Source organism: Silurus aristotelis (assembly GCF_946808225.1).
Source record: "Silurus aristotelis genome assembly, chromosome: 21".
NCBI lineage: Eukaryota > Metazoa > Chordata > Actinopteri > Siluriformes > Siluridae > Silurus > Silurus aristotelis.
The window spans coordinates 19,283,136-19,309,857 of NC_139594.1; the positions used below are offsets into that span (position 1 = coordinate 19,283,136).

At 38.2% G+C, this 26,722-nt stretch overlaps 2 protein-coding genes across 9 annotated transcripts in view; both read left to right on the plus strand.

Annotated features, from left to right (window-relative positions):
• Positions 1–401: 401 nt before the first annotated feature.
• On the plus strand, positions 402–8,852 carry sall3b (spalt-like transcription factor 3b). Of its 2 annotated transcripts, XM_083523501.1 has the most exons (5): positions 423–787; positions 4,022–4,080; positions 4,213–6,949; positions 7,493–7,836; positions 8,402–8,852. In XM_083523501.1, the coding sequence occupies exons 1-5, from the start codon at positions 706–708 to the stop codon at positions 8,741–8,743; spliced, it is 3,564 nt and encodes a 1,187-aa protein (XP_083379627.1). In that variant the 5' UTR covers positions 423–705; the 3' UTR covers positions 8,744–8,852. The 2 variants fall into 2 exon arrangements, with proteins under 2 accessions (XP_083379626.1, XP_083379627.1); XM_083523500.1 differs by having other exon boundaries at positions 402–787; positions 4,022–6,949.
• A 7,475-nt stretch (positions 8,853–16,327) lies between these two features.
• atp9b (ATPase phospholipid transporting 9B) overlaps positions 16,328–26,722 on the plus strand; it is a 57,493-nt gene continuing 47,098 nt past the window's right edge. For 3 of the 7 annotated variants that reach the window (XR_014530560.1, XM_083523532.1, XM_083523533.1), the window contains exons 1-3: positions 16,328–16,504; positions 18,354–18,527; positions 21,653–21,803. Coding sequence is in view for 6 of the 7 variants with exons in the window: in XM_083523532.1 (XP_083379658.1) it covers positions 16,425–16,504; positions 18,354–18,527; positions 21,653–21,803 (405 nt within the window). In the remaining variant the exon portion in view is untranslated. Of the gene's footprint in view, positions 17,852–18,353; positions 18,564–21,652; positions 21,804–26,722 lie in introns of all 7 variants that reach the window. The other 4 variants (XM_083523530.1, XM_083523531.1, XM_083523534.1 and 1 more) reach the window with 2 other exon arrangements.

The following is a 26,722-nucleotide window of genomic DNA, read 5'->3' on the forward strand; positions in this document are numbered from 1 at the left end:
TATAAAAGTGCTATATGTTTAGGGTTAGAAGGAAATAATGTTTAAATTCATGACAGAATAAATGTTTATAAAAGCACATGTTAAATTCTTGTGTGAAAGTAAAAAGAAAAAAAACTCGCTGGATGTGAAGCTGTGAAACACGTGAGAAACACAACTGACGTTTTTAACCAAACATTTTAATTTATTGATTTATTTTTTGTTCTGTAGTTTAGTTTAGTTTAGTTTAGTTTAGTTTAGTTTAGTTTAGTTTGGTTTAGTTTAGTTTGGTTTAGTGTAGTTTCATTGCTGGTCTTGTGTATTTCACTTTCACACAAATTAAATGCGTTTAGTTGATCGTATCTGGCAACCCCAAAGGAAACTTCATTCCAATCTGGCAACCCAGTCTGGGTCCTGTTTATGCTGTGGGTCGTGCCGTCTCTCGCGCTCGTAGAGCGGCGGCTGATGATCCCGGAGTCCGTGGGTTCATTTGCATATCCCCGGCTGGAGAGCGGCCAATCCGGGAGCGCGCGCGCGCAAGCCGGCTTTTTTTTTTTCCTCCTTTTTTCCTCCTGATGCGCGAACCCGCGTCATCGTCAGACCCTCCGCTATGCGCGAGCCGCGCAGTGCCGACGACGACTGAACGTCCCGCCGCCCCGAACCGCCGCCGTGCGCCGCTCCACACGCGACGCCTCCGACACCGATGCGCGGGCGCGCGAAACGAGCAGGATGTCCCGGCGCAAGCAGGCCAAACCTCAGCACGTTACCGCGGGAGAGGAGACGGAGCTGCGCAGGAGAGGCGCAGACAGCGGTACGCACCGGCACCGGGGGAAATACCGGGGGAAATACCGGGGGAGACGCGGGGACAAGTGCCGCGCACTTCACACTTCACACAGGCCAGTTCGCTCTCTGTCCTGCACTGCACTGTCCACACTCTGTCTCATGTCTGATCCGAGATCAGATTCTAATTCACACATTTACTGTAAATAATTTAGGACTCGCACTTTTTACTGTAGTTTAATATTCATTAAGAATCTGACAAACAAAAACCTGCAAAGTTTCACAACTTATAAATAATCACAACTTATAAATAATCACAACTTATAAATAATCACAATTTATAAATAATCACAATTTATAAATAATCACAATTTCAGTGAAATGGGTTTTAAAACCATTCTGTAGAAATAAGGGTTTTTTGCCTGCTGTCTGGGTTTGTCTTTAATTATACAACAAAAAAGAGCTGTTAACAATGTGTGCGCGCGCGCGTGTGTGTGTGTGTGTGTGTGTGTGTGTGTGTGTGTGTGTGTGTGTGTGTGTGCGTGCGTGCGTCTTTTGCCGTTTCTCACCAAATTTGCATTTCAAATATATAGCTTTTTAATGAACGAATGCTAAAGTATGAAATAACAATAATTAAACCTATTATTATTATTATTGTTTTATATTTTGATGATTATTATATTATATTTTATATATATATATATATGTGCATTGCTTTGTATTAATATCATGATTATGGATGTTGTCATTGTTAATAATAATAATAATAATAATAATAATAATAATAATAATAATAATAATAATAATAGTCAGTGTGGTAAAACAGATTTCATTTCACTAAAATGTATTTTTTTTATAAACGGTAAACTATTAGCGCAACCTGTTCATTCAGGTTCAGTCGCGGTTTGTAAAGATTTTATTCATAATTCAAAAAAGTTAAATTACAAGGACTTAAAAAATCAATTCAATCCAATATGTTTACTGAAACTCTGAAAACTAAAACTCCTAAATGTGGTCATTTCGCTCTTAGTTTTAACTGAAGACTGATGAAACTCAGTGTGTTTATTTGCGGGTGATGTTTGAAATGAAATGATCAGAGTGTTTATATGAGAAAATAAAATGTCAAATCCAAGTACGTAAACAAAACCAAAGAAAATATAATTATAGGGTCATGAGCATATAAAAAACCTTTATCGTTTACATTTCTAGATTTTTGTTATAATAAAAAAAGAAAAATCATCATCGTCATAATAATAATAATAATAATAATAATAATAATAATAATAATAATAATAATAATAATAATTATAATAATAATTATTATTATTATTATTATTATTATTATTATTATTATTATTATTATTATTATTATTATAATTATTATTATTATTATTATTATTATTATCATTAGTGAAGGTGATGACCCAGACGTGTTCGAGGATGTAAACTTTCCCCTGTTGTTTACTTTCCTCTCATGAATCGTGGCTTTGGGTTCAGTAAACCAGATGCAGATGTTATGAATTCTGTTGGACTTCATGCTTATTGAGAAGTGCCTCGAGAAATGCTGAGGCTCATGTAATTATCGTTAGTGTAGGCCTATGTAAATGAAGTGCACACACATACACACACACACACACACACACACACACACACACACACACACACACACACACACACACACACACACACACACACACTGAGTAGGCTGCAGTGTAGTCGTTGTGCACTCGATTTGGACGGCTTAAGTGTTGGTGTGTTTCATTCGCTAATGGGGTGGTTCATTTGATCTGCACTCTCTCAGCCCTCTTCACTGCGCTCTCACCTTCCTGTGTGTGTGTGTGTGTGTGTGTGTGTGTGTGTGTGTGTGTGTGTGTGTGTGTGTGTGTGTGTGTGTGTGTGTGCGCGCGCGCGCGAGGGGGGGGGGGGGATTCTGCAGGACCACCCACACGCTTAAATAAAATGAGTTGAGCCACTGACCCACACTGTAACTGCCCCGTGTGTGTGTGTGTGTGTGTGTGTGTGTGTGTGTGTGTGTGTGTGTGTGTGTGAGAGAGAGAAGAAGGATCACAATACACACTGCAGGGAGAGAAAAAAAAACCTGCCTTATTTAATTCAAAGCGCCATTTGGGAAACTGAAGATGTTCTCAGATTATGTGTCGCGAAATCGTTTATTGCCAACAGTTAACGATCAAATTCCTGATTGCAGCATTAATGTCGGTATAACTGTGTCATTTTCGCTATAAAAATGATCATGGGTTTAGATTGGAGCTTGTTTTATTTATTTATTTATTTATTTAATTATTTATTTATTTATTTATTTATTTGCCATTTCAAAGTTGACATAAGTTAATGTCCTTTACATTATAAATGTATTAATGAAATACTTATGAACTATTGATTAAGGGTCGGTTTTGATCTGCCATTTAATTTTGTTTGAGTAAAATTAATGAATTGTTCGTCCTATAATATTCTTTTGTTTTAGATCAAACAAAACCGTCTTAATATTTCAGCTTCGAAGTCTGATTACACCCGCTTGTTCCGCTTTTTTGCCATTTTAGTAGGTTTTAATATGCAAACGTGAAAATAGGATACAGTCAGAAACAGAAACAGTGTTGCCCATGGATATTCACTACATTTAATTCATTACCATAAAAGTAAATAAAAAGCAGATTTTTTCACAGGTAAAAGATGAGCCTCTGTACAAAAATATGTACACTTGATGACACTTAGAGATTGAAGGACCAATAGAGTTTGAAACATTTTAATTTCTGTGATTGGGGGACTTTTTGACCTTTTTTGATAGTGAACATGGTTTGTTTATTTATTTTAAACCTAACGTAAAGTTATTCTGTTTTCTAATCAACAACATGGCTGAGGTTCTGCAATTCAGACAGTAAAGAAAGTGTGTGCAGTTCAGCAAAGCCAAGAAGATATGTTTAAAAATAGGAGTGTATGTTGGCAACGGAAAATTAGTCAATCAAAGTCTCAATTTGCTGTGGACTGACAGGTCAGATGTGAATTGATTGAAAACATTGGAAATCAATAAATACAATGGAATTTCATTCAATAAATTAGCCATGTGATTTGATGGATTTCACACAGAAAATAATCCGCTGGGTTTTGGGTGTGCGACAGTATGGACTTCAAGCATCTGTAATTTGTAAAATAGTAGAATTGATAAGATATTCGATTACTGATCACTGAGCAGAAAAAGCAAATAATTCAACTTATGAATATGATTTTTCTCTGTGTTTCTTCTCAACAGTGCTCTTTATGAAAGGTAGCAGTGAGGAGAGCGTCAGCGAGAGCCACAGCATGAACGAGGTGACTTTCATCTGTAAGACATGTTGTGCTGAATTTTTCAACTGGTCAGAGTTGCTGGAGCACCAGAATAAATGCACTGAGGAGCCTCCTGTGCTTATTGTACATGAGGATGAAAGATTTCCTTCTCCTCAGGGATCTCCTACAGAATCCTATTTAAATGCTCATAGTGACCCAGATGAAACTGAGACCATGGAACCTGAGTCTGAATCGTCTGAGAAAGGAGAGGAAAATGTCAGTCTTCCTGAGGAAAATGATGCCGTTGGAGCAGATGACCCTATGGATACTACTGCACCTGTGGATAAAATATCAAACCCCAGCCCTCTTCCACCAGACTCCAGTGAAAGTGCCATTCCTTTACCTTTATCATGTCTAAGCACAAACTATGGCATTCCCAGCACAAATGTCACCTTGGAGATCCTTCACAGTACCAGGGTGGCAGTTGCACAGTTTTCTCAACGTATCCAAGGTGACGGATCTGGAGGTAAGGCGAACTCAGTGGCAATACCCATGATTTTGGAACAGCTAATGGCTTTACAGCAGCAGCAGGTCCACCAGCTGCAACTCATTGAACAGATCCGCAGTCAGGTGGCTGTGATGAACAGGCAGCCAACACAAGGTGCGCTGAACCCAGCCTCAAAGGCATTTCCTTCTGTCTCTTGCACTTATCATTTCCAGGGCATTGCCCCTCCTCCTCCTGTACTTCCATTATCTGGAGTCATGCCTTCCACTGTGAATGGACAGGCTTCTGTGTCCCAGGCATCCAGACTAGAAGGGTCATCATTTCGGGTATCACAACCACAAAATAAACAATCCAATCCCAGAGAAAATGAAAGCACTTCCATTCCCTTAGCAAATCCAAATGCTTCTCTATCCACATTTACTGGTGTGTCTTCTCTACTATCATCCTGCAATGGTGCTCTCTATAATGCTAGTCGTACCCAGCCTCTGAACTCTCCTCCTCCACATTCAGTTAGCCAGAATAATGTTATTAACAATTCTGCCAACTTGCCACTGCTACCTCAAAGCCCTCCTAGTGGAGTCATCTTCCCAAACCCACTTGCCAGCATTGCAGCCACTACAAACGCATTGGAACCACTTGCTTCTATGATAAAACATCGCAGTAAAGGTAAAATGCCCAACATCTCCATGTTTGAGACCAAGCCCAGTTCTGAGGACCCCTTTTTCAAACACAAATGCAGGTTTTGTGCCAAGGTATTTGGCAGTGACAGTGCCTTGCAGATCCACCTGCGATCTCACACAGGAGAAAGACCCTTCAAATGCAACATATGCGGCAACCGCTTCTCCACTAAGGGAAACCTGAAGGTACACTACCAGAGGCACAAAGACAAATACCCACATGTACAAATGAATCCATACCCAGTGCCAGAATATCTTGATAATATTCCAACCAGCTCTGGTATTCCCTATGGGATGTCATTTCCTCCAGAAAAAGCAGGGTCAACATGGTTAGACAGCAAACCTATTCTACAGACATTACCTCCTAGACTGGGTCTGCAGTTACCCCCAACTATAACGAATGCAGAAAACATTAATGATTCCTTTAGTGATGCACCTGCAGGAAGATCTCTACAAATGTCCTTGCTAGTTAAAAATGAAAGTACACCATTGTCTTTAAATGCAAATAATACTGAAAAAATAATTGCTATAGAGTCTGACAACCATTTACATACAGCTAAGATGGCATGCTTCCAGGTAAACAAGGAAGTAGGGACTACAACAGTTTCAAAAAACAATGAAATTTACCTTCCATCAAACTGTGTGACTGATTCAGATGAAAATTCAAATTCTGCAAGTCACAACGTCGTTTCAAATTTTCCATCCACAGAAACACCTATTAGATTAAATACACCAGAGCCCGCTGATGTGATTACTCCCGTGGTGAAATCTTCTACTCCATCTCAACTCTCAGAGCACATTAAAGCCAGCTTTACGTTTAGTGGAATACAAGAATCTATGCAGACATCTGAAACATCAAAGCTCCAGCAACTTGTGGAGAACATTGACAAAAAGATGATGGACCCCAATCAGTGTGTGATCTGCCACAGGGTACTCAGCTGTCAGAGTGCACTTAAGATGCATTACCGAATTCATACTGGTGAAAGGCCTTTTAAATGTAAGGTGTGTGGCCGTGCCTTTACTACTAAAGGCAACCTGAAGACTCACTTTGGCGTGCACCGTACCAAGCCTCCTCTTCAGGTTCAGCACTCCTGCCCAATATGTCAAAAGAAATTCACCAATGCTGTTGTCTTACAGCAGCACATTCGCATGCACATGGGCGGCCAGATTCCCAATAACATACAAAATCTCCCAACAGACACTATTCAGGAAAAAAACAACGACCTGTTTCTCGGCGAGAAGAATTTTGACAGTGTAAATGATTATGATGATGATGGTCTTGATGATATTTCATATGAAGATGTAGATATTTCGGAAAATAGTGAAAACCTCCTTAACGCTTTATCAGACTGTAGTTCAGCACCAATTTCACCACTACCTCCTGATGTGTCTGATGTTAGGACATCAGATGGTGACTCCACAGTTAGTCTTAGCCAATTAACTGAACACAAGGTGGTAATGAGTGGCATTTTTGACAACCATCCAGAGCATGATTCTCCATCCGCAGGAGATTTAGAGAATCAGAATACTTTCTTGCCAGAGTCAGCTAACATCATCCATCCACCAACACTGAAACCAACAAAAAGTCAGACGAAGGGTTTACACGAGATTCCAGTTTCGATTAATATTACCTTTGATAGGAAAGAGCAAGCAGCTACAGTTAAATGTGAAATGTCTGATTCTCCTGGAGCACTATATGACCAGATCAGGAAGTCTTCAGTCATGGAGCAAGGTAAGATGTTAATTATTTGATCATATATGAGGCAATAATGCATACGAGGTAGTATCAAACAGTTTTAAGACTAGCTCTATTAACAAGAAAGTACTTTATTTATCTAAGTTTTCACACTATCACCCTAAAAATAGTCTCCTCGCACAGCAATACGGCGCTCCCAGCGTTCCTGCCACTTCTGGAATGTCTCCTGGAAGTCTTCCTTTTGTGGTGTGCCGAACTCGAAACACCTTGAATGACTCGTTGCAGCATCGCAGTATGTCAGACGACTCTGCCCAGTTTCACACAGAATTTCACGCTTGCTCTTTGTTATAACTTGCTGTCCGGGATTAAATTGCAGATGTGGTAAAGCACGTGGTCAGAACAGAACCAGTTACATCAATAGTCTCTAAACCTTTTGATACCACCTCGAATATAAGAGATGCTTGGGCATTAATACAAAAATTTTGATCTAACATTATTATTTATGGTCTACCATCTACTGTCTTTTGTTATCATGATTGTGGTTATAGTTTTTTTTAATGTTTATTATTATGTTTTTAGGAGTAAGCCAGAGGTACCATGATATGGAGTACAGTTTACGGGCCCCAGTTAAGTTGGAAATGGAAATTAGCGGTAGACCATACACACCTAAAGAAGGTCCTTTTCCTGTATTTGGATCTATTCAGTCTTCACCCACTCCTTCTGAAGCAATAATCCCAGGAATGACTTCATTGTTCGGAAGCCCACCACCACGACGAGCCCCTAAACAACACAACTGCAACGTCTGCGGGAAAAACTTCTCTTCGGCAAGCGCCCTACAAATCCATGAGCGCACACATACTGGAGAAAAACCCTTTGCTTGCTCCATCTGTGGCCGAGCCTTTACAACAAAGGGTAATCTCAAGGTAGGTTGATACACTGCACTGGAACTTATTATAAACAAAGTGGTCTCTATGGTAGAGAAAGCAGCAGAAATCAGTACATGCACTGCGGAAATATACTAATTAGGGCTGTCAATCGATTAAAATATTTAATCCCAATTAATCACATGATGTTCGCAATGCAAGTTATCACTTGTAATGTTACAATTTGGCAAAAATGTTCGTAAAGCATGTTACTCGCAATCCAAGGTTCTATTTTACGTAAATCATCAGGACATCAAACTGAACTTTTGCTCTGTTTCCTCACAGGAATGCACACATTTGCCAAATCATGGTGGATTTTGGGGCTGATTTGAGACTTATTTTTTTATATCTGACTAAAGAAAGTATGTCGTAAATAAATGTGTGCTGCGTTGAGGGTTTTAATAAGTTAATTTTTTTTTATATTTATTTATATTTTAAATAAAAATAGTCAAACAGAAATGCTGCATTAATGCATTAATTTTGTGATAATAAAATGAGTGCAGTTAAAATTAATTTGCATTAACGCCATACTAACGTTTTCTCTCCTTTCATTTCTTTTCTGCAGGTACACATGGGCACTCACATGTGGAATAACATACCCGCACGGAGAGGTAGGCGTTTGTCTGTGGAAAACCCGCTGGCTCTTCTAGGTGCTGAGGCACTCAAATTCAACGAAGTATTTCAGAAGGACCTTGCAGCAAGAGCCATCCACATGGATCAGAACTTTTGGAGTCGATATGCTGTAGCCATTAGCAATGGCTTAGCCATGAAGAACAATGAAATTTCTGTCATTCAGAACGGAGGGGTATCTCAGCTTCCTACTGCAGCCATGGACAAGACAAACAGTGGCAACAGCCCGGCAATCCGGGCCCTTGGGAAAACAAGTGTAGACCTTGGACCTGGATGACACTTTTCCATGTTGATCGATGATAATAAAGAAATTAAAATTAATTAAACTCATGAGAGGGTGGATTTTAATCCAGTAAGCATAATAAAAAAACACTTGAAGAATAAAACTCTAAGGACTTTGAGTTCTGAGTTCTTTGAGTAATGAGTATGTCTGAGTACAGTACATACTGAGGACTTTCACATGTACATACATTTATAATGTTATCTTTTTCTATTGACTGGTATAGTCATTTATCTTTCAATGTATAAAGTCAGACAAAACAAAATAAAAACAGATAAAACAATGAACTGTGGTTAAGCCAGAAAAAAACAAAAATACAGCACCAGTCTAAAGTGTAGAAACACCAAATCTTTTATGGTTTATGAGAGACACATGCATGTTCCTTTTGTTTCTATGCAACAAACTCAGTGATGTAATAGTATAACTGACATTGACTAAACAAATCTATAAATGTTCATTTTTATTTCCATTGAAAAATCCTCCCTCTCAGCATTCAGACAGTTCATTTCTCCAAACATTCAGCTAAAATACTTTGTCTTGCCAAACAAAACTTGCCAAAGATGTTCTACTCTAATTAGAGATTTCTTTCTTTCTTATGATCCAGTTCATTCCAGAGCAGTTCGGTAGGATTTGGGTGTGGTGACTAAGCAGGTCATTCCATGATAGATATCACTCCAGACGACTGTTTACTCTCTAAATAATGCATACAGAGCGTATTTACAGGCTCATCATCTTGTTGTGCGGCGAAGTCGATTCCAATGAGCCGCAGTCCAGACAGAACTGCATGGTGTTAAAGTGTGGATCGGGAGCCATGTTGTTTCAGGATTCCTTTCACATTCCAGAACCTTCCCTGCTCCAAAACAACCCCAAACTATTTAACTTCCACCTCCATGTGAGACTGTGGGGGTGAGGAAGTCTGATCACATCTTCTCTCCTGTTCTCCAACTTATTCAAGTTCTTCTGTTGTCACTGTCTAATTCTTGTTTGTTTTTGTCTTTTACCAAATTTGTTGCAAAGAAACAAAAGGAAAGTTCATGTATCTCAAAAACCATAAACGACTCAGTGTTTCCACACTTTGGCTAGGCTCTGAAATGCAGTGGAAATATGGTACTGAATGTGGACAATCAGACACCAGCAGAAATACAGACTGCACCATACATGTAAATTACAGAATTGTGTATCAGTTTATTAATGGGAATACAAAATATCATTATTTTGTATGATCTTGAAAGCAAACCAGTTACCACTGAAAGTTGTGTTCAGAATGTTCTGCATGTTAAAGGCAGCCTTTGGTTTTTTATCAGGATAAAGTAACGGCTTTATTCTAAAGCTGAAAAGGTTTTTGATATAAAAAAAAAAGTTTCCTCTTATAAAATAGTTCACTAGTGTCATTGCATTGAAGTAGAACATTCCTAAAGATATATTCTCTAGTTACACTTTTGTCAAAAAATTAAAAATAAAATAAAAATATTTAACTGTATGCATATAGATTAATCCTTTGCATTTATTATAAGGAGTTTGTATTGTTATTTCCACAGAGAATAAAATGCAATGGGTTTGATTTATATTGCATCATGCTGCTGTTTCTGCTTAATGCTTATGTATGCAGCTTATATAGTAGATACATTTTCATGTTTTGTTTAGCAACAAAGTTAGTGCAGTGAGTGGCGGTCTGGGAAAATGCATCTATATATAGCTGTTACAGAATTCTGGAAAACAGCCAAAAGAAAAAAAAAAATCTGATTTTGACAGAAGTTTCATTTTTTCCAACTACTGTCACACACACTATATAGATGAAAGTATTGGGACGCCTGACTTTTACAGCCACATTTGATTCTTCCCCAAACTGCTACTATGAAGTTGGAGACACAATTGTACAGCATGTCTTCGGATGTGGTAGCATTAATTTCACTTGAAGTAGGAGACCCAAAAATGTTCCAGCATCACAATACCCCTGTGCACAAAGTGAGCTCCATTAAGGTATGTTTCACATAGGTTAGGGTTTAAGATCTCCTGCTATAGAGCTCCGAGTTTGGCTCTACTGAAAGCTTTGGGTTGAATGTGAAGGCTGATGGCAAAGTTGTTATTTCAAAACCAATTTCAGCACATTAAATTCTTTAGTTTTTAAAATTATACATGTAATTGTATGCATTAGAAAAATATTAATGTTAACCATATTAATGTTGTTCTGACAATCTCTTTTTACATTTTTTAATATTTAACTATTTGGGGCAAAAGTTGTCTCAAAGGTTATATAAAATAATCTAATCTAATTATTATATATTTATAACTATATAAATATTATATAATTATATTATGCTATATATAAATGCTATTTATATTTATAATATATTACATTAAAGGTTATACAATATAATATAATATAATATAATATAATATAATATAATATAATATAATATAATATAATATAATATAATATAATATAATATACATTTAAATATCATATATATCTATAACATTATATAATTATATAATATAAAAAATGTCCATCTTTTACAGACATTGCTTTTTATTTTGTTTTGTCACTTTTGGAGTGGATTGGCGATACATTGTTATGGTAATTATATTTTGTGGATATGCATTTAATAATAAAAGATAAAAAGGCTTCACAGAATTTTCAGTCCATGAAATGATACATTGTTATTTAATATTTTGATAGGACATGTTAAAGATGTGTGACAATGTGTAAAAGAATGTTACACTCTTCATACATTTACACTCTTTTAAAAACAATAGATGAGATAAGATATTTTCAGGTTTATTAAAATATCGTAATGTGTGTGCATCCTAACCAGCTATAGTTTTGTCTTTTCCCCCCTCGAAATTCACAAGAACCTGACCAGGAAAATGAGAAAATATTTGTATAATATGTTGAGAAATAGGTTCTCAATATATGTTAATATATCCAAAGGGAATGTACTCACACAGGATGTTTATGAGTTCGGACACTTCGTTTTTGGTGGTCAAATTACAAGAACGTACATGAATGAAGGATTAACAGAATAAAGCTTTAATAGGAAAAATAGTTTTTCAACGTAATGAAAAATATGCTATAAAAAAAATTACCTCTGAGACACTGATGTTTATTATATTATTGATTATTATAATTGTTGTCATTGTTTATTTACTTGTCATTATAGAGTGTACCTAGTTTATAAAGTACAGAGTACAGAGTCAAGTACTGTTATATGTTACAAGGTATAGAGCCTGGCAAAAACTTATGCTTTTTAAGAGACATGCCTGTCCATTTTTTTTTTAATGAAACTAAGACTCAGAACACACAAGATTTGGACAGTGAATGACTGGAAGAAAGTTGGACTGGATGTTTTTGGTGACTGTGGCAAGGAAAAAACTCCCCGAGATGGCATAAGGAAGAAACCTTGAGAGGAACCAGACTCAAGAGGGAACCCATCCTCATCTGGGTTACACCGAATGTCCATTTGTGGCAGATATACAATGTTGCGGGGTGCAGTGATGATGATCAAAAGCGAAATGTATTCCTGAGTCAGTGTAGGAGACTGTTGACATCAACTACAGTCCAATCCATCCTCAAAGCTCCCGTTCTTACTCCGGAATATCATGGAACCACCCAAGGCTTTGATGACAAACCTACCCCAGCTGCACAGAGTGGCCTCCAGTCAAAGAGAACACTATCCAGAGGCAGGCCTGGATGAAGTGGGAAGATCCACGGAGGGGAGAGGGGCAGGAACAGTGGTCACTGGAGCCTCAGGAGCATGTTTAACTCAACCGAGAGAGAGAGAGAGAGAGAGAGAGAGAGAGAGAGAGAGAGAGAGAGAGAGAGAGAGAGAGAGAGAGGGAGAAGAGGGTGACAGGAAGAGAAGGATATGGATTATTAAGTGTACCTATTGTTGCATGAGAGTTAAAGTCACTGTGCAGTTTGGACTCCGGCAAGACTCGCTATAGCAGCATAACTAAAAGGGAGAACCAGAAGGCAACACAGACATGAGGGATCTCTGGGATAAGAGACGGCCCACCACACCACCATCAACAAACCTGAGTGAACACGTGAATGTGAGGGGACGACAGCATACAAATATCCCAGTTCACCAAACACTCTATATCCATGTTCCCTCCAGATCTGAGCCTTTAACTGAGAAAAAATCTGCTGATTAAAGGCTTGACTGAATAAATATGTTTTCAACCTCGACTTGAACACTGAGACTGTGTCTGAGTCCCGAACACTGGTTGGAAGGCTGTTCCATAACTGCGGGGCTTTATAAGAGAAAGATCTGCCCCCTGCTGTAATCTTCATTATTGGAGGAACCAACAGATAGCCTGCACCTTTTGATCTAAGTAGGCGTGGAGGATCATACTGGTACAGAAGTTCACTCAGATACGGTGGTGCGAGACCGTTAAGTGCTTTATATGTCAGTAGTAAAATTTTATAATCAATGCGAGATTTAATTGGGAGCCAGTGTAGACTGATTAATACAGGGGTGATGTGGTCATATTTCCTAGATCTAGTGAGGACTCTTGCTGCTGCATTCTGAACTAACTGAAGCTTATTTATGCACCTACTCGCACACCCAGACAGTAAAGCGTTACAGTAGTCTAATCTAGAAGTTACAAAAGCATGAACTAGTTTTTCTGCATACTGTAATGACATCATATTTCTAATTTTAGCAATATTTCTAAGGTGAAAGAAGGCGATCCTGATAATATTATTCACGTGAGCCTCAAAGGAAAGACTCGGGTCAATAATCACACCAAGGTCTTTATCACACCAAGGTCTAGTTGATGTGAAACAGCGGTGAAAAGTGATTGGTTGTTGATGTGAAACAGTGGTGAAAAGTGATTGGTTGTTGATGTGAAACAGTCGTGATTAGTGATTAGTTAATGTAAAACAGTGGTGATAAGGGATTGGTTGTTGATGTGAAAAAGTGGTGATAAGTGATTGGTTGTTGATGTGAAACAGTGGTGATAAGGGATTGGTTGTTGATGTGAAACAGTGGTGATAAGTGATTGGTTGTTGATGTGAAACAGTGGTGATTAGTGATAAGTTAATGTGAAACAGTGGTGATAAGTGATTGGTTGTTGATGTGAAACAGTGGTGAAAAGTGATTGGTTGTTGATGTGAAACAGTCATGATTAGTGATTAGTTAATGTAAAACAGTGGTGATAAGGGATTGGTTGTTGATGTGAAAAAGTGGTGATAAGGGATTGGTTGTTGATGTGAAACAGTCATGATTAGTGATTAGTTAATGTAAAACAGTGGTGATAAGGGATTGGTTGTTGATGTGAAAAAGTGGTGATAAGTGATTGGTTGTTGATGTGAAACAGTGGTGATAAGGGATTGGTTGTTGATGTGAAACAGTGGTGATAAGTGATTGGTTGTTGATGTGAAACAGTGGTGATTAGTGATAAGTTAATGTGAAACAGTGGTGATAAGTGATTGGTTGTTGATGTGAAACAGTGGTAATTAGTGATTAATTGAAGTGAAACAGTCGTGATTAGTGATTAATTGAAGTGAAACAGTGGTGATTAGTGATTAATTGAAGTGCAACAGTGGTGATTAGTGATTAGTTGAGGCGAAACAGTGGTGATAAGTGATTGGTAGTTAATGTGAAACAGTGGTGAAAAGTAATTGGTTGTTGATGTGAAACAGTGGTGATAAGTGATTGGTTGTTGATGTGAAACAGTGGTGATAAGTGATTAATTAAAGTAATACAGTGGTGATTAGTGATTAATTAAAGTGAAACAGTGGTGATAAGTGATTAATTGATGTGAAACAGTGGTGATTAGTGATTAATTGATGTGAAACAGTGGTGATTAGTGATTAATTGATGTGAAACAGTGGTGATTAGTGAATAATTGAAGTGAAACAGTGGTGATAAGTGATAAGTTAATGTGAAACAGTGGTGATAGGTGATTGGTAGTTGATGTGAAACAGTGGTAATAAGTGATTGGTTGTTGATGTGAAACAGTGGTGATTAGTGATTAATTGATGTAAAACAGTGGTGATTAGTGATTAATTGAAGTTAAACAGTGGTGATTAGTGATTAATTGAAGTGAAACAGTGGTGATAAGTAATTAATTGAAGTGAAACAGTGGTGATTAGTGATTAATTGAAGTGCAACAGTGGTGATTAGTGATTAGTTGAGGCGAAACAGTGGTGATAAGTGATTGGTAGTTGATGTGAAACAGTGGTGAAAAGTAATTGGTTGTTGATGTGAAACAGTGGTGATAAGTGATTGGTTGTTGATGTGAAACAGTGGTGATTAGTGATTAATTAAAGTGAAACAGTGGTGATTAGTGATTAATTGAAGTGAAACAGTGGTGATAAGTGATTAATTGAAGTGAAACAGTGGTGATTAGTGATTAATTGATGTGAAACAGTGGTGATTAGTGATTAATTGATGTGAAACAGTGGTGATTAGTGAATAATTGAAGTGAAACAGTGGTGATAAGTGATAAGTTAATGTGAAACAGTGGTGATAGGTGATTGGTAGTTGATGTGAAACAGTGGTGATAAGTGATTGGTTGTTGATGTGAAACAGTGGTGATTAGTGATTAATTGATGTGAAACAGTGGTGATTAGTGATTAATTGAAGTTAAACAGTGGTGATTAGTGATTAATTGAAGTGAAACAGTGGTGATAAGTGATTAATTGAAGTGAAACAGTGGTGATTAGTGATTAATTGAAGTGAAACAGTGGTGATTAGTGATTAATTGAAGTGAAACAGTCGTGATTAGTGATAAGTTAATGTGAAACAGTGGTGATAGGTGATTGGTAGTTGATGTGAAACAGTGGTGATAAGTGATTGGTAGTTGATGTGAAACAGTGGTGATTAGTGATTAATTGAAGTGAAACAGTCGTGATTAGTGATAAGTTAATGTGAAACAGTGGTGAAAAGTAATTGGTTGTTGATGTGAAACAGTGGTGATAAGTGATTGGTTGTTGATGTGAAACAGTGGTGATTAGTGATTAATTAAAGTGAAACAGTGGTGATTAGTGATTAATTTAAGTGAAACAGTGGTGATAAGTGATTAATTGAAGTGAAACAGTGGTGATTAGTGATTAATTGATGTGAAACAGTGGTGATTAGTGATTAATTGATGTGAAACAGTGGTGATTAGTGAATAATTGAAGTGAAACAGTGGTGATAAGTGATAAGTTAATGTGAAACAGTGGTGATAGGTGATTGGTAGTTGATGTGAAACAGTGGTGATAAGTGATAAGTTAATGTGAAACAGTGGTGATAGGTGATTGGTAGTTGATGTGAAACAGTGGTGATAAGTGATTGGTTGTTGATGTGAAACAGTGGTGATTAGTGAATAATTGATGTGAAACAGTGGTGATTAGTGATTAATTGAAGTTAAACAGTGGTGATTAGTGATTAATTGAAGTGAAACAGTGGTGATTAGTGATTAGTTGAAGTGAAACAGTGGTGATTAGTGATTAGTTGAAGTGAAACAGTGGTGATAAGTTGTTTGAAACAGTTTAACCAGTGATTGGCTGTTGATATGAAACAATAAAGTTCATTGGTTGTTTGCCTGTCCTTACTGAACAGTATTCTTACACATTCCGCCCTGACAGATGATCAGTACTGGGTAGTAGTGAAGTGTTCAGCGCTGCGCCATAAGGACGCAGAGCGGCGCATTCAAGTGACGTCTTTTTGTACACATTGCAGCCAAGATGGCTGACAGCATCCCACTGAATCCAGTACGGAGCAACCCCAAGAAACCCCTGTATTACAATACTGGCAGAGCTCACAGGTTAGAGTTCTACTAAATCTCTCAGGGACACTTTCTTATCATGTCCGCCTGAGTGTCTGTGAGTATAAATGTTATTATATGACCGCTGAAGTGTGTTATACGGGGCGGTAACAAAGTTTGGAGCTAGCAGGCTAATCTGAATGCTGGAGCTGTCAGTGTCTCACTGATGCTGTGCAGGATGACAGGTTTTGTACATTACACACATTCAGTCCTCTGTTCGCTCATTAATAAACATTTATTATAAGATTAAGTTATTAATATATAATATGTCCGGTATTGTTATGGCCGTTATGTTTCTGTTGTCAATATGTTAAGGATCTATATCACGTGAGTGGGAAGTCACGTGATCGTCATCAGTTCTCTTGTTTACAGCCTTCACATAAAGTGTTTTACAATAATAACAGCTTTCTTTTTCTTTAAGTAAGTCTTTTAATTCTGTAATCAAAATGGACATTGTTAGACAAACGTCTCGACAGAAATCTACATGTGGATTTAGCGTTCAGGCGATACGATATGACGACGTGAACCAGCAACCAGGAATCCAGTGTTCCTTAATAATATTGTTCTATGTTTTGAAAGTGAAAGCGTTGCAGTCGTATTTAGTAATTCTGTCATCAAAATAGAGCTGTTCAGGAATTTACAAAATGTTATCATCTCTGTTAAGAACAGTACAGGGGGCAGGTTTAGGAAACTTTTATTACAAGTAAATATAGATATAAAAGCAAATGGTGATCAGTGATTGGTTATGGGGGAACAGCAGTGATTAGTGATTGGTCATTGATGAGAATTTGGTGATTAGTGATTGGTCATTGATGAGAAATTGGTGATCAGTAATTGGTTGCTTGGGATTATGGTGATCACTGTTTAGTCAAAGTGAGTATTAAATGGAATATGAAATCATTTCAAAATTATTGATCATTTTAGTAATCATTCTGTTTCACAGTTTAAAAAATTCATTTATAATGTTATCTTGAGTGATATTTGATAATTGATTAATATTGGATTAATGATCAATTTGTAACAGAAGTAAATAATTGAAGTGCGTCAGTGGGAGCAGGTCTGTAGGATGTAAGAGAAGGAGATACTGGGCTGATGTGTGGTTGCAATCCGATATCCTCTGGAGACTCGGTTCATCTCCGCATGCTATTGTAGCTTTCTGTTACGCAGCACTGGAGAGTGGGAGTGTGCACAGTACTCTCAATTTAACACTTAAGCTCTTTTTTCTAAGTCTTTTCTGGTGATTTAAAGCAACCCAGGGCTCTGATCTTAATCTCAAAAATCGGATCCAGTGAGCAGCAGAACGCAAACAATGAAGGACGTTCATCAGGATGCACGTACGGTAGAAGAGTAAGTTATGGTGCAGAATGAGGGATATTGGTGTGGCCATAGATAAGGACGGAAGTTAGATTTGATTAACGCATAGTTCTGTAACGCTGATCTGAAGCTCTATATACCCACTGCTTATGTTCATACTTAATTAGATGTTATTTAGATGCTTCATTCATGATTGCTGGCAGTCATATTCATAAAACTCTGGGATGAAACTGTATCACATTTATTCCTTTGGCTAATGATACTAAATGTTATGTTTTGTCTGTTTGAGTAAGCTAAAAGTGTTTTTTTTTCCTGGTTCTTGTATGAGTTTGTCCATTAGACATCTGCAAATGACAAAAAAAATGACTCCACATCTGTTAGTACTGAAGTCGACTGTCTGCACACTGCTACTGCAACTAAACAATTTGTATATTTTGCATTTTGGGCATCAACCTGTTTTATAACATCACAAGTTTTCCACTGAGTCCTTAAAAAAAAAAAAGCTTGTGCTCACCATTTTCTGACTTCCTTCCAGGTACCAGATTGAAGACGAGGCTTTGAATCTTGACGAGATGCCACTAATGATGTCTGAGGAGGCTTTTGAGAATGATGAAAGCGATTACCAAACACTTCCCAGAGCCAGGATCAGACAGAGGCGCCGTGGTCTGGGCTGGTTCCTCTGTGGAGGCTGGAAGGTGTTGTGTGGAAGGTACATCACACTTAACCATACTTTTTACAACAAAAGGTTTGGTAGATATAACTGTACCCTTCAGCTCAGTTCACCAAACCAGAACATCAACAAAACCAAAGGGTTTTTTTGGTTTTGTTCGAATTAGAAAGCTTTTTCCTGCTAGAGATCACTTAGTATTCCCTCCATCCATTGTTCCATAGAAAGCATCCATCCATCCATCCATCCATCCGTCCATCTGTCCATCCATCCGTCCATTCATCCATCCTCTCATCTATCTTCAGTAAGCACTTTATGTAGTCCTAGTCAGGATTGTAGACATTTCACAGCATAGACAGTTACTGCCATTTTTACAAAGATAAGAGGAAAACAGAGAACCCGGAGTGAACCTGTAGGAAACTCTTGAAACAAGTTATGAGATCAGACAAATATTTTTTTGCAAAAACTGCAGCAGAAGTGATAAAAAAACAACAACAGGTCATAGTTCAGTTTGGTATTAACCTGAACGCAGCTCATCAACAAAGTTTTCACACACTTTTATAGATCCTATAAAAAAAAACAACAAAGACAAATACCCAGAGAAGGCTGCATTTACAATCCACTTCATGTCCATAACTTATGTTTTGTAGATAAATAAATAAAATACTTAGTAGTTACGCATTATAAGGGGAATGTTCTCACCTCTCAGGAATGGCAGTTACTTATCAGGATCTGTGTGAGAAGGGAATATTATTAACTTTTTATTCGAATAACCTTGGATTCTCAGGTTACTGTGCATGACACACACACACACACACACACACACACACACACACACACACACACACACATACACAGGTCCTTGTTGCACATCATCAGTCAGAAGTGAGCTTAGTTAAGTAGCGTGACTGAATTTCAGGTCAGAAGCTGTGCTTACTCAGTGTGATTCCCATCCTGGAAAGCTCTCAGTACTGCTCCGTGCCATTTCATATTGAAATATGATTAGCATGGGCCTCTCATTGGAGTGTTCTGTATATAAAGCGACTTGCTCGATCGACCCTTGTTTCCATTGTCATTTGTTTATCGGTGATGCATCTCAGTTGTAAGCTGCATATTGATTTTATTTCCCTAATGAACAAATCGGATTTCACACAGCTGACCAGTTTGGTGCTTGCCAGTAATTTTCAGTGTGCTTAGGCAAAGGATTATGAAACGAACAAATAATTCAAGCAGAGTGATTCAAAACACTTATTCAAATGGCCCAATTATTTAAACAACGTTTATTTGAGCAAATAATCTCTCTTATGAATTGGGCTGCTCGCGACTTGTGCACAGAGGGCTGATGGGCCAACACAAATATTATTGTATTTCCCCCCCCCCAAACTTTATGTAATCTGTGTTAATGCAAACCAAACCAATCAGCATGACTGTGTACACTCAGCAGTGGCCCAGCTATCCTCTCCATCAGCACGCCGGTGTAGACTTCAGGTGGAATGTCAAAACGGATAGAAAAGTCAACAAGCTCGCTGTATGACCTTCAGAGTGGGGAATGTGAGTTGAGCAGAAGCATTCGTGCTTGGCTTTAGAGAACAGAACACGAGGGAAACGGAAATAGGAGCAGGGATGTGGTGAGATGCTCCAGTTGCATGTTCTGCATCTTTTTTTTACCATAATGCAAATTTTTTTAAATTGTGTAAAATAAAAAGCAAATGTAAAACAACTTTAATTCTTGTGCTGGAAATACCTGCTCGAGTGGTGGTAAAAATATACAAAAGACGAAAGTACTAATAAATATAATAAATCTTAATACATTAGAAACGGGAACGTGGCTGATTAGTAGTTAAGGCATTAAACTGAAGGTCATGAGTTCAAATCCCAGCCACATCAAGCTGCTCAGCACCAAACTATATAGCTGCTCAGTAGTATAAATGAGATTAATCTAAGTTGCTCTGTAAAATGATATAAATGAAAAATAAAAGAAAATAAGCACTGATTATGATGATGATGGTGAAAACTTGAGAATTAGCAACACTGAAACATATAGTATTTATTTTTATATTCATTTATTTATATATTTTTTCTTAACATAAAAGTATATTATAAATAATTTATTTGTGAGCATATTGTTTGCTTAGGCAAATTCTGATTTGCTCTTGATGGAGTGAAGCAGGACAGAATGGAACTTTATTTACATTCAAAGAAACTTTAATTCAAAGTCCAGCTATAATCAAAACATACAGACATTATTACAGACAAAATTATTGGGACACCTGACCTTCCCACCCTTATGTGCTTCTTAAAGCTTCTCACACTGTTACCACAAAGTTGAAGGCACACAATTGTATAGGATGTTTTAGATGTGGTTGTATAGGATCTTCACTTGAACTAGAAGACCCAAATCTGTTCCAGCATTGCCCCTGTGCACAAAGAAAGCTCCATGAAGATCTGTTTTACTTGCGTTGGAGCGGAAGCACACTCCAACATCTAGTGGAACATCTTCCCAGAAGAGTGGAGGTTATTATAAGAGCAAATGGGTAATAAATGTGGAATGAGATGTTAAAAAAGCACGTACCAATCTTATGATCAGGTGTCCACAAACTTTTGCTCATATATATTTTATGTATATATATATATATATATATATATATATGTATGTATGTGTGTGTGTGTGTGTGTGTGTGTGTGTGTGTGTGTGTGTGTGTGTGTGTGTGTGTGTGTGTGTGTGTATATATATGTATATGTATATGTATATGAAAAAATGGCAAGGTTTTGACTCTTCTTCTGATTGTTCCTTTTTCAAGGGGAAGTGTACATGTAGTGTAAACTCAACAAAATTTTTAATTATTGTCATAAATGTTTTATTTACTACTTTAAATGTATAATACAATAATAAATTTTATTTTATTTTTTTTTACATTTTGATGTAATTTATTAGTAGAAACTGTTTTGTAATGTTACTCCGGACTTTCGTTAATCGCGGCTTCTCACCAACTATCAGATTTTTTAGTTACTTTTAGTCCGGTTCCAAATGAAAAGTCACAAACTATCTAGGTCACGAGTATCGAGGTTCCACTGTATATGCAGCTAAGTTTGATTGCTTGCTGATGAATGTTTAAAGCCGCATTGATCACTTTCTCGTTGTAATTTCACTTCACTGCTTATCTCAGCTGCTGTGATCACATGGCTCACATGTGCCGGAGGAAGAAGGAGCTGAAGGCTCGAACCGTCTGGCTTGGTCACCCGGAAAAATGTGAGGAGAAGTATCCTAAAAACGCCATCAAAAATCAGAAATACAACATCGTCACCTTCGTGCCAGGGGTAAGTGTAGACCACACATGGGACACGTGCAGTTATACATGTATGGAGTGGAGGTTGTTTATTAGTCAACACTTTCATCAAGGCTTAATGATTAACTAATGATCAAATTCTTGGACTCCAGTCTGCTTTCTCATGATTAAAGGTTTAATTAACGGGAATAAAAACCTAGTAGCTAACGTGAGGTAATAATGTATGGTGAGCTAGTTTTTAAGATCATTAATAAAGGAAATGTTTATATGTTTATAATTGTTTAAATGTTTATAATTATTTTCAATTATATTTGTATAGAGCTTTTAACAACAGACATTGTCTCAAAGCAGCTTAACAGAAATAAATAAATTACAGATAGAAATGTTTTACTTCATAAAGTAGTTCCTATATGTTTAATCCTAATAAGCGAGCCAGAGGTGATTGGGGTGAGGGAAAAACTCCTTGAGATGCTGTGAGCAAGAGATCTTGAGAGGAACCAGATTCAAGAGGAAACCCATCTTCATCAAGTGGACATGCAGGGAACAACTTTCTATCAATCCCCAGCTGGGATTTATGCAGGGTTTCCCCAAAATCATTCTGCTGCTCTGGATACCTATGGATTTCTCAGCAGTACAGGTGTTCCCAGACTTGGCAGTCTGTATTTAAGTTTCTGGCTTCACATAAATCCAGTGTGTGTGTGTGTGTGTGTGTGTGTGTGTGTGTGTGTGTGTGTGTGTGTGTGTGTGTGTGTGTGTGTGTGTGTGTGTGTGTGTGTGTGTGTGTGTGTGTGTGTGTGTGTGTGTGTGTGTGTGTGTGTGTGTGTGTGGAAGATGCTTAGCATTCATTCTGACATGTAGCCACACCTTCACGATGTGCGATTTCCATTAACTTCCAACGACTCTGTTCTGAAGTTGATTGCAAAGTGTGACATGTATAATCACATTTGGAAATTTTCAAGCGTGTGCCATGCTAGATTTATCAGGGTCCAGGTCTTGGAATCTTAAAGAAGAATCAGTATGAGAGTTAGAATCAGAGTGTGGGAAAAGTCTGCTTTTGGCCTTTTGAGAGATGTTTGCTTATTTCAGCAGTCACCACTTGAAAGAGTCTATGTGGTAGACTGTGCTAAACTATATTCATCAAGTTAAAAAAAAAAAGAAGCCTCAATTGTCATTTCAGCCATATATAGCTCTCCAGAACCCTGGTGTACATAAACAACATAAAGCTAAATCACACTACATAGAGCTAAATCACACTACATAGAGCTAAATCACACTACATAGAGCTAAATTACACTACATGGAGCTAAATCACACTACATAGACACTACATAGAGCTAAATCACACTACATGGAGCTAAATCACACTACATGGAGCTAAATCACACTACATGGAGCTAAATCACACTACATGGAGCTAAATCACACTACATAGAGCTAAATCACACTACATAGGGCTAAATCACACTACATAGAGCTAAATCACACTACATGGAGCTAAATCACACTACATAGACACTACATAGAGCTACATCACACTACATAGAGCTACATCACACTACATAGAGCTACATCACACTACATAGAGCTACATCACACTACATAGAGCTACATTACACTACATAGAGCTACATCACACAACATAGAGCTACATCACACAACATAGAGCTACATCACACAACATAGAGCTACATCACACTACATAGAGCTACATCACACTACATAGAGCTACATCACAGCAAAGAGCTACATCACACAGCAAAGAGCTACATCACACAACATAGAGCTACATCACACAACATAGAGCTACATCACACAACATAGAGCTACATCACACAACATAGAGCTACATCACACAACATAGAGCTACACCACACTACATAGAGCTACAACACACTACATAGAGCTACAACACACTACATAGAGTTACAACACACTACATAGAGTTACATCACACAACATAGAGCTACGTCACACAACATATAGCTAAGTTCGGGTTCTGAAAGCCTGCGCTGACCAACTAGCACTGGTGTTCACCGAGATATTCAACCTCTCCCTGGAAAAGTCTGTTGTCCCCTTATGCTTCAAACACCATTGTTCCTGTCCTGAAGAAACCCCAGCCCGCCTGCCTCAATGACTACTGCCCTGTAGCCCTGACCCTGATGAAGTACTTTGAAAGACTGGTCAGAGACTTCATCACGGCATCACTACCAGACACACTGGATCCTCTACAGAAACGCTTTACTGAAGACGCCATTGCTCATCTTCTCCACACAACGATGAGCCACCTGGACTTCAGAAAAGGGAATTATGCAAAAATGCTTTTTGTGGACTACAGTTCAGCATCCAAACACCATAATTCCCTCCACGCTCACCTCTTAGTTTGATCACCTCTAAGTTTGATCTAAGTGTCAATGGATCTCCAACTTCCTGACTGATAGGCCACAAGCCATACGGGTGGGCAAACACACCTCATCTACCCTCACTCTCAGCACTGCAGCTCCCCAGGGTTGTGTTCTGAGCCCCCTGCTCTACTCACTGTACACATATAACTGTGTTGCCACTTCAAACTCCACCACCATCATCAAGTTTACTGACGACACTGTTGAGACGGCCTACATACAAGAGATTAAAAACCTGGAGAGATGGTGCCAGGAGAACAATCTTCTCCTGAACATAAGCAAGACTATGGAGTTGATAGTGGACTTCAGCACGAAGCAGGAGCGGTCATACCAACTGCTAACCATTTATGGGACCCCAGTGGAGAGAGTGGACAGTTGCCGGTACCTAGGTGTTCACATCACACAGGACCTGTCTTGGTCCTGTCACATCAAAACCCTGGTAAATAAGCCCGGCAGCGTCTGTACCATCTGAGACGCTTAAGGGACTTTAAACTACCCTCTCAGGTGCTAAAGACTTTTTATTGAGAGCGTTCTGACTTGTCGCATCACTTCCTTTCCGGAACAGCACCATGCAGGACAGGCGAGCCCTCCAGAGGGTGGTGCGTTCAGCTAAAGGTACCATCTGCACCGAGCTCCCTGACCTGCAGGACATCTACAGCATGCGGTGCTGGACCAGGGCCAGGAAGATTGTGAAGGATCTCAACCATCCCAACAATGGACTATTTTCTTTGTTGCGTTCATGGAAGCGCTTCCACTCCTTGAAAGCAAACACAGAGAGAATGAGGAGAAGCTTCTTCCTGCAGGCCATTCAGAGTTTAAACCAGGAAACACCCAGGATCTAGTACTGGACCTCTCTCCCCATAGTCACTCATTTCTGCACAACTTTTTTTGCAATATTATGACACCTTAACTCTGGACTGTCACTTTAACTCTGGACTTGAACAGCACAGTGCCACTTTATACCACACCATACTGCACATGGACACTTTAAGGACAATCACTTTAATTTGTACTTTCAATATGCCATACTCATTTATGTGTATACATATATTTTCATATATTTTCATATATTTTCTATAGTTTATACTTTTTATTTATCTACTTAATTTTTTTTTCTTAAATTCTATTCCTTTTTTATGCTTAAATGTTGGACGGTCATACAAAGCATTTCACTGCATGTCGTACTGTCTGTGTGTGTGTGTGTGTGTGTGTGTGTGTGTGTGTGTGTGTGTGTGTGTGTGTGTGTGTGTGTAAGTGTGTGTGTGAGACTAATAAAATTTGATTTCATTTAAATCACACTACATAGAGCGACATCACACTACATAGAGCCACATCACACTACATAGAGCTACATCACACTACAGAGAGATACATCACACAACATAGGGATACGTTACACAACGTAGAGATACGTAAAAAAGCATAGCTACGGATACGTCACACAACAGAGATACATCACACAACATAGTTATGTCACACAACATTGAGCTACGTCACACAACATAAAGCTATGCCACACAAAATAGAGATGTCACAAAACCATACGTTACTTCACAGAACATAGAGCTACATAACACAACCCAGATATGCCACACAACAGATACGTCACACAACATAGAGCTTCGTCACAACATAGAGATACGTCACACAACAGAGCTACGCCACATAACATAGTGCTAGTCACACAGCATAGTGCTATGTCACACAACAGAAATACAACACAACAGAGATACATCACAACATAAATATGCATCACACAACAATTTGATTCTTCACAGAACATAGAGCTACATCACACAACAGATATATACGTCACACAACATGGAGCTTCCTTACACAACATTGCGCTACGTCGCACAACATAGAGCTACTTCACCCAACAGAGATACCTCACACAACATGGAGCTACCTCACACAACATTGAGTTATGTCATACAACATTGAGTTGTGTCACACAACATTGAGTTATGTCACACAACATTGAGTTATGTCACACAACATTGAGTTATGTCACACAACATTGAGTTATGTCACACAACATTGAGTTATGTCACACAACATTGAGCTATGTCACACAACATTGAGCTATGTCACACAACATTGAGTTATGTCACACAACATTGAGCTATGTCACACAACATTGAGCTATGTCACACAACATTGAGCTATGTCACACAACATTGAGCTATGTCACACAACATTGAGTTATGTCACACAACATTGAGCTATGTCACACAACATTGAGCTATGTCACACAACATTGAGCTATGTCACACAACATTGAGCTATGTCACACAACATTGAGCTATGTCACACAACATTGAGCTATGTCACACAACATTGAGCTAAGTCACACAACATTGAGCTACGTCACACAACATTGAGCTATGTCACACAACATTGAGCTACGTCACACAACATTGAGCTACGTCACACAACATTGAGCTACGTCACACAACATTGAGCTACGTCACACAACATTGAGCTACGTCACACAACATTGAGCTACGTCACACAACATTGTGCTACGTCACACAACATTGTGCTACGT

Coding starts and splice junctions, on each gene's coding strand:
- sall3b (XM_083523500.1), top strand. CDS start 706: ATGTCCCGGCGCAAGCAGGCCAAACCTCAGCACGTTACCGCGGGAGAG. Junction 6,950..7,492: donor GTCTTCAGTCATGGAGCAAG/GTAAGATGTTAA, acceptor TTATGTTTTTAG/GAGTAAGCCAGAGGTACCAT. Junction 7,837..8,401: donor CAACAAAGGGTAATCTCAAG/GTAGGTTGATAC, acceptor TCTTTTCTGCAG/GTACACATGGGCACTCACAT.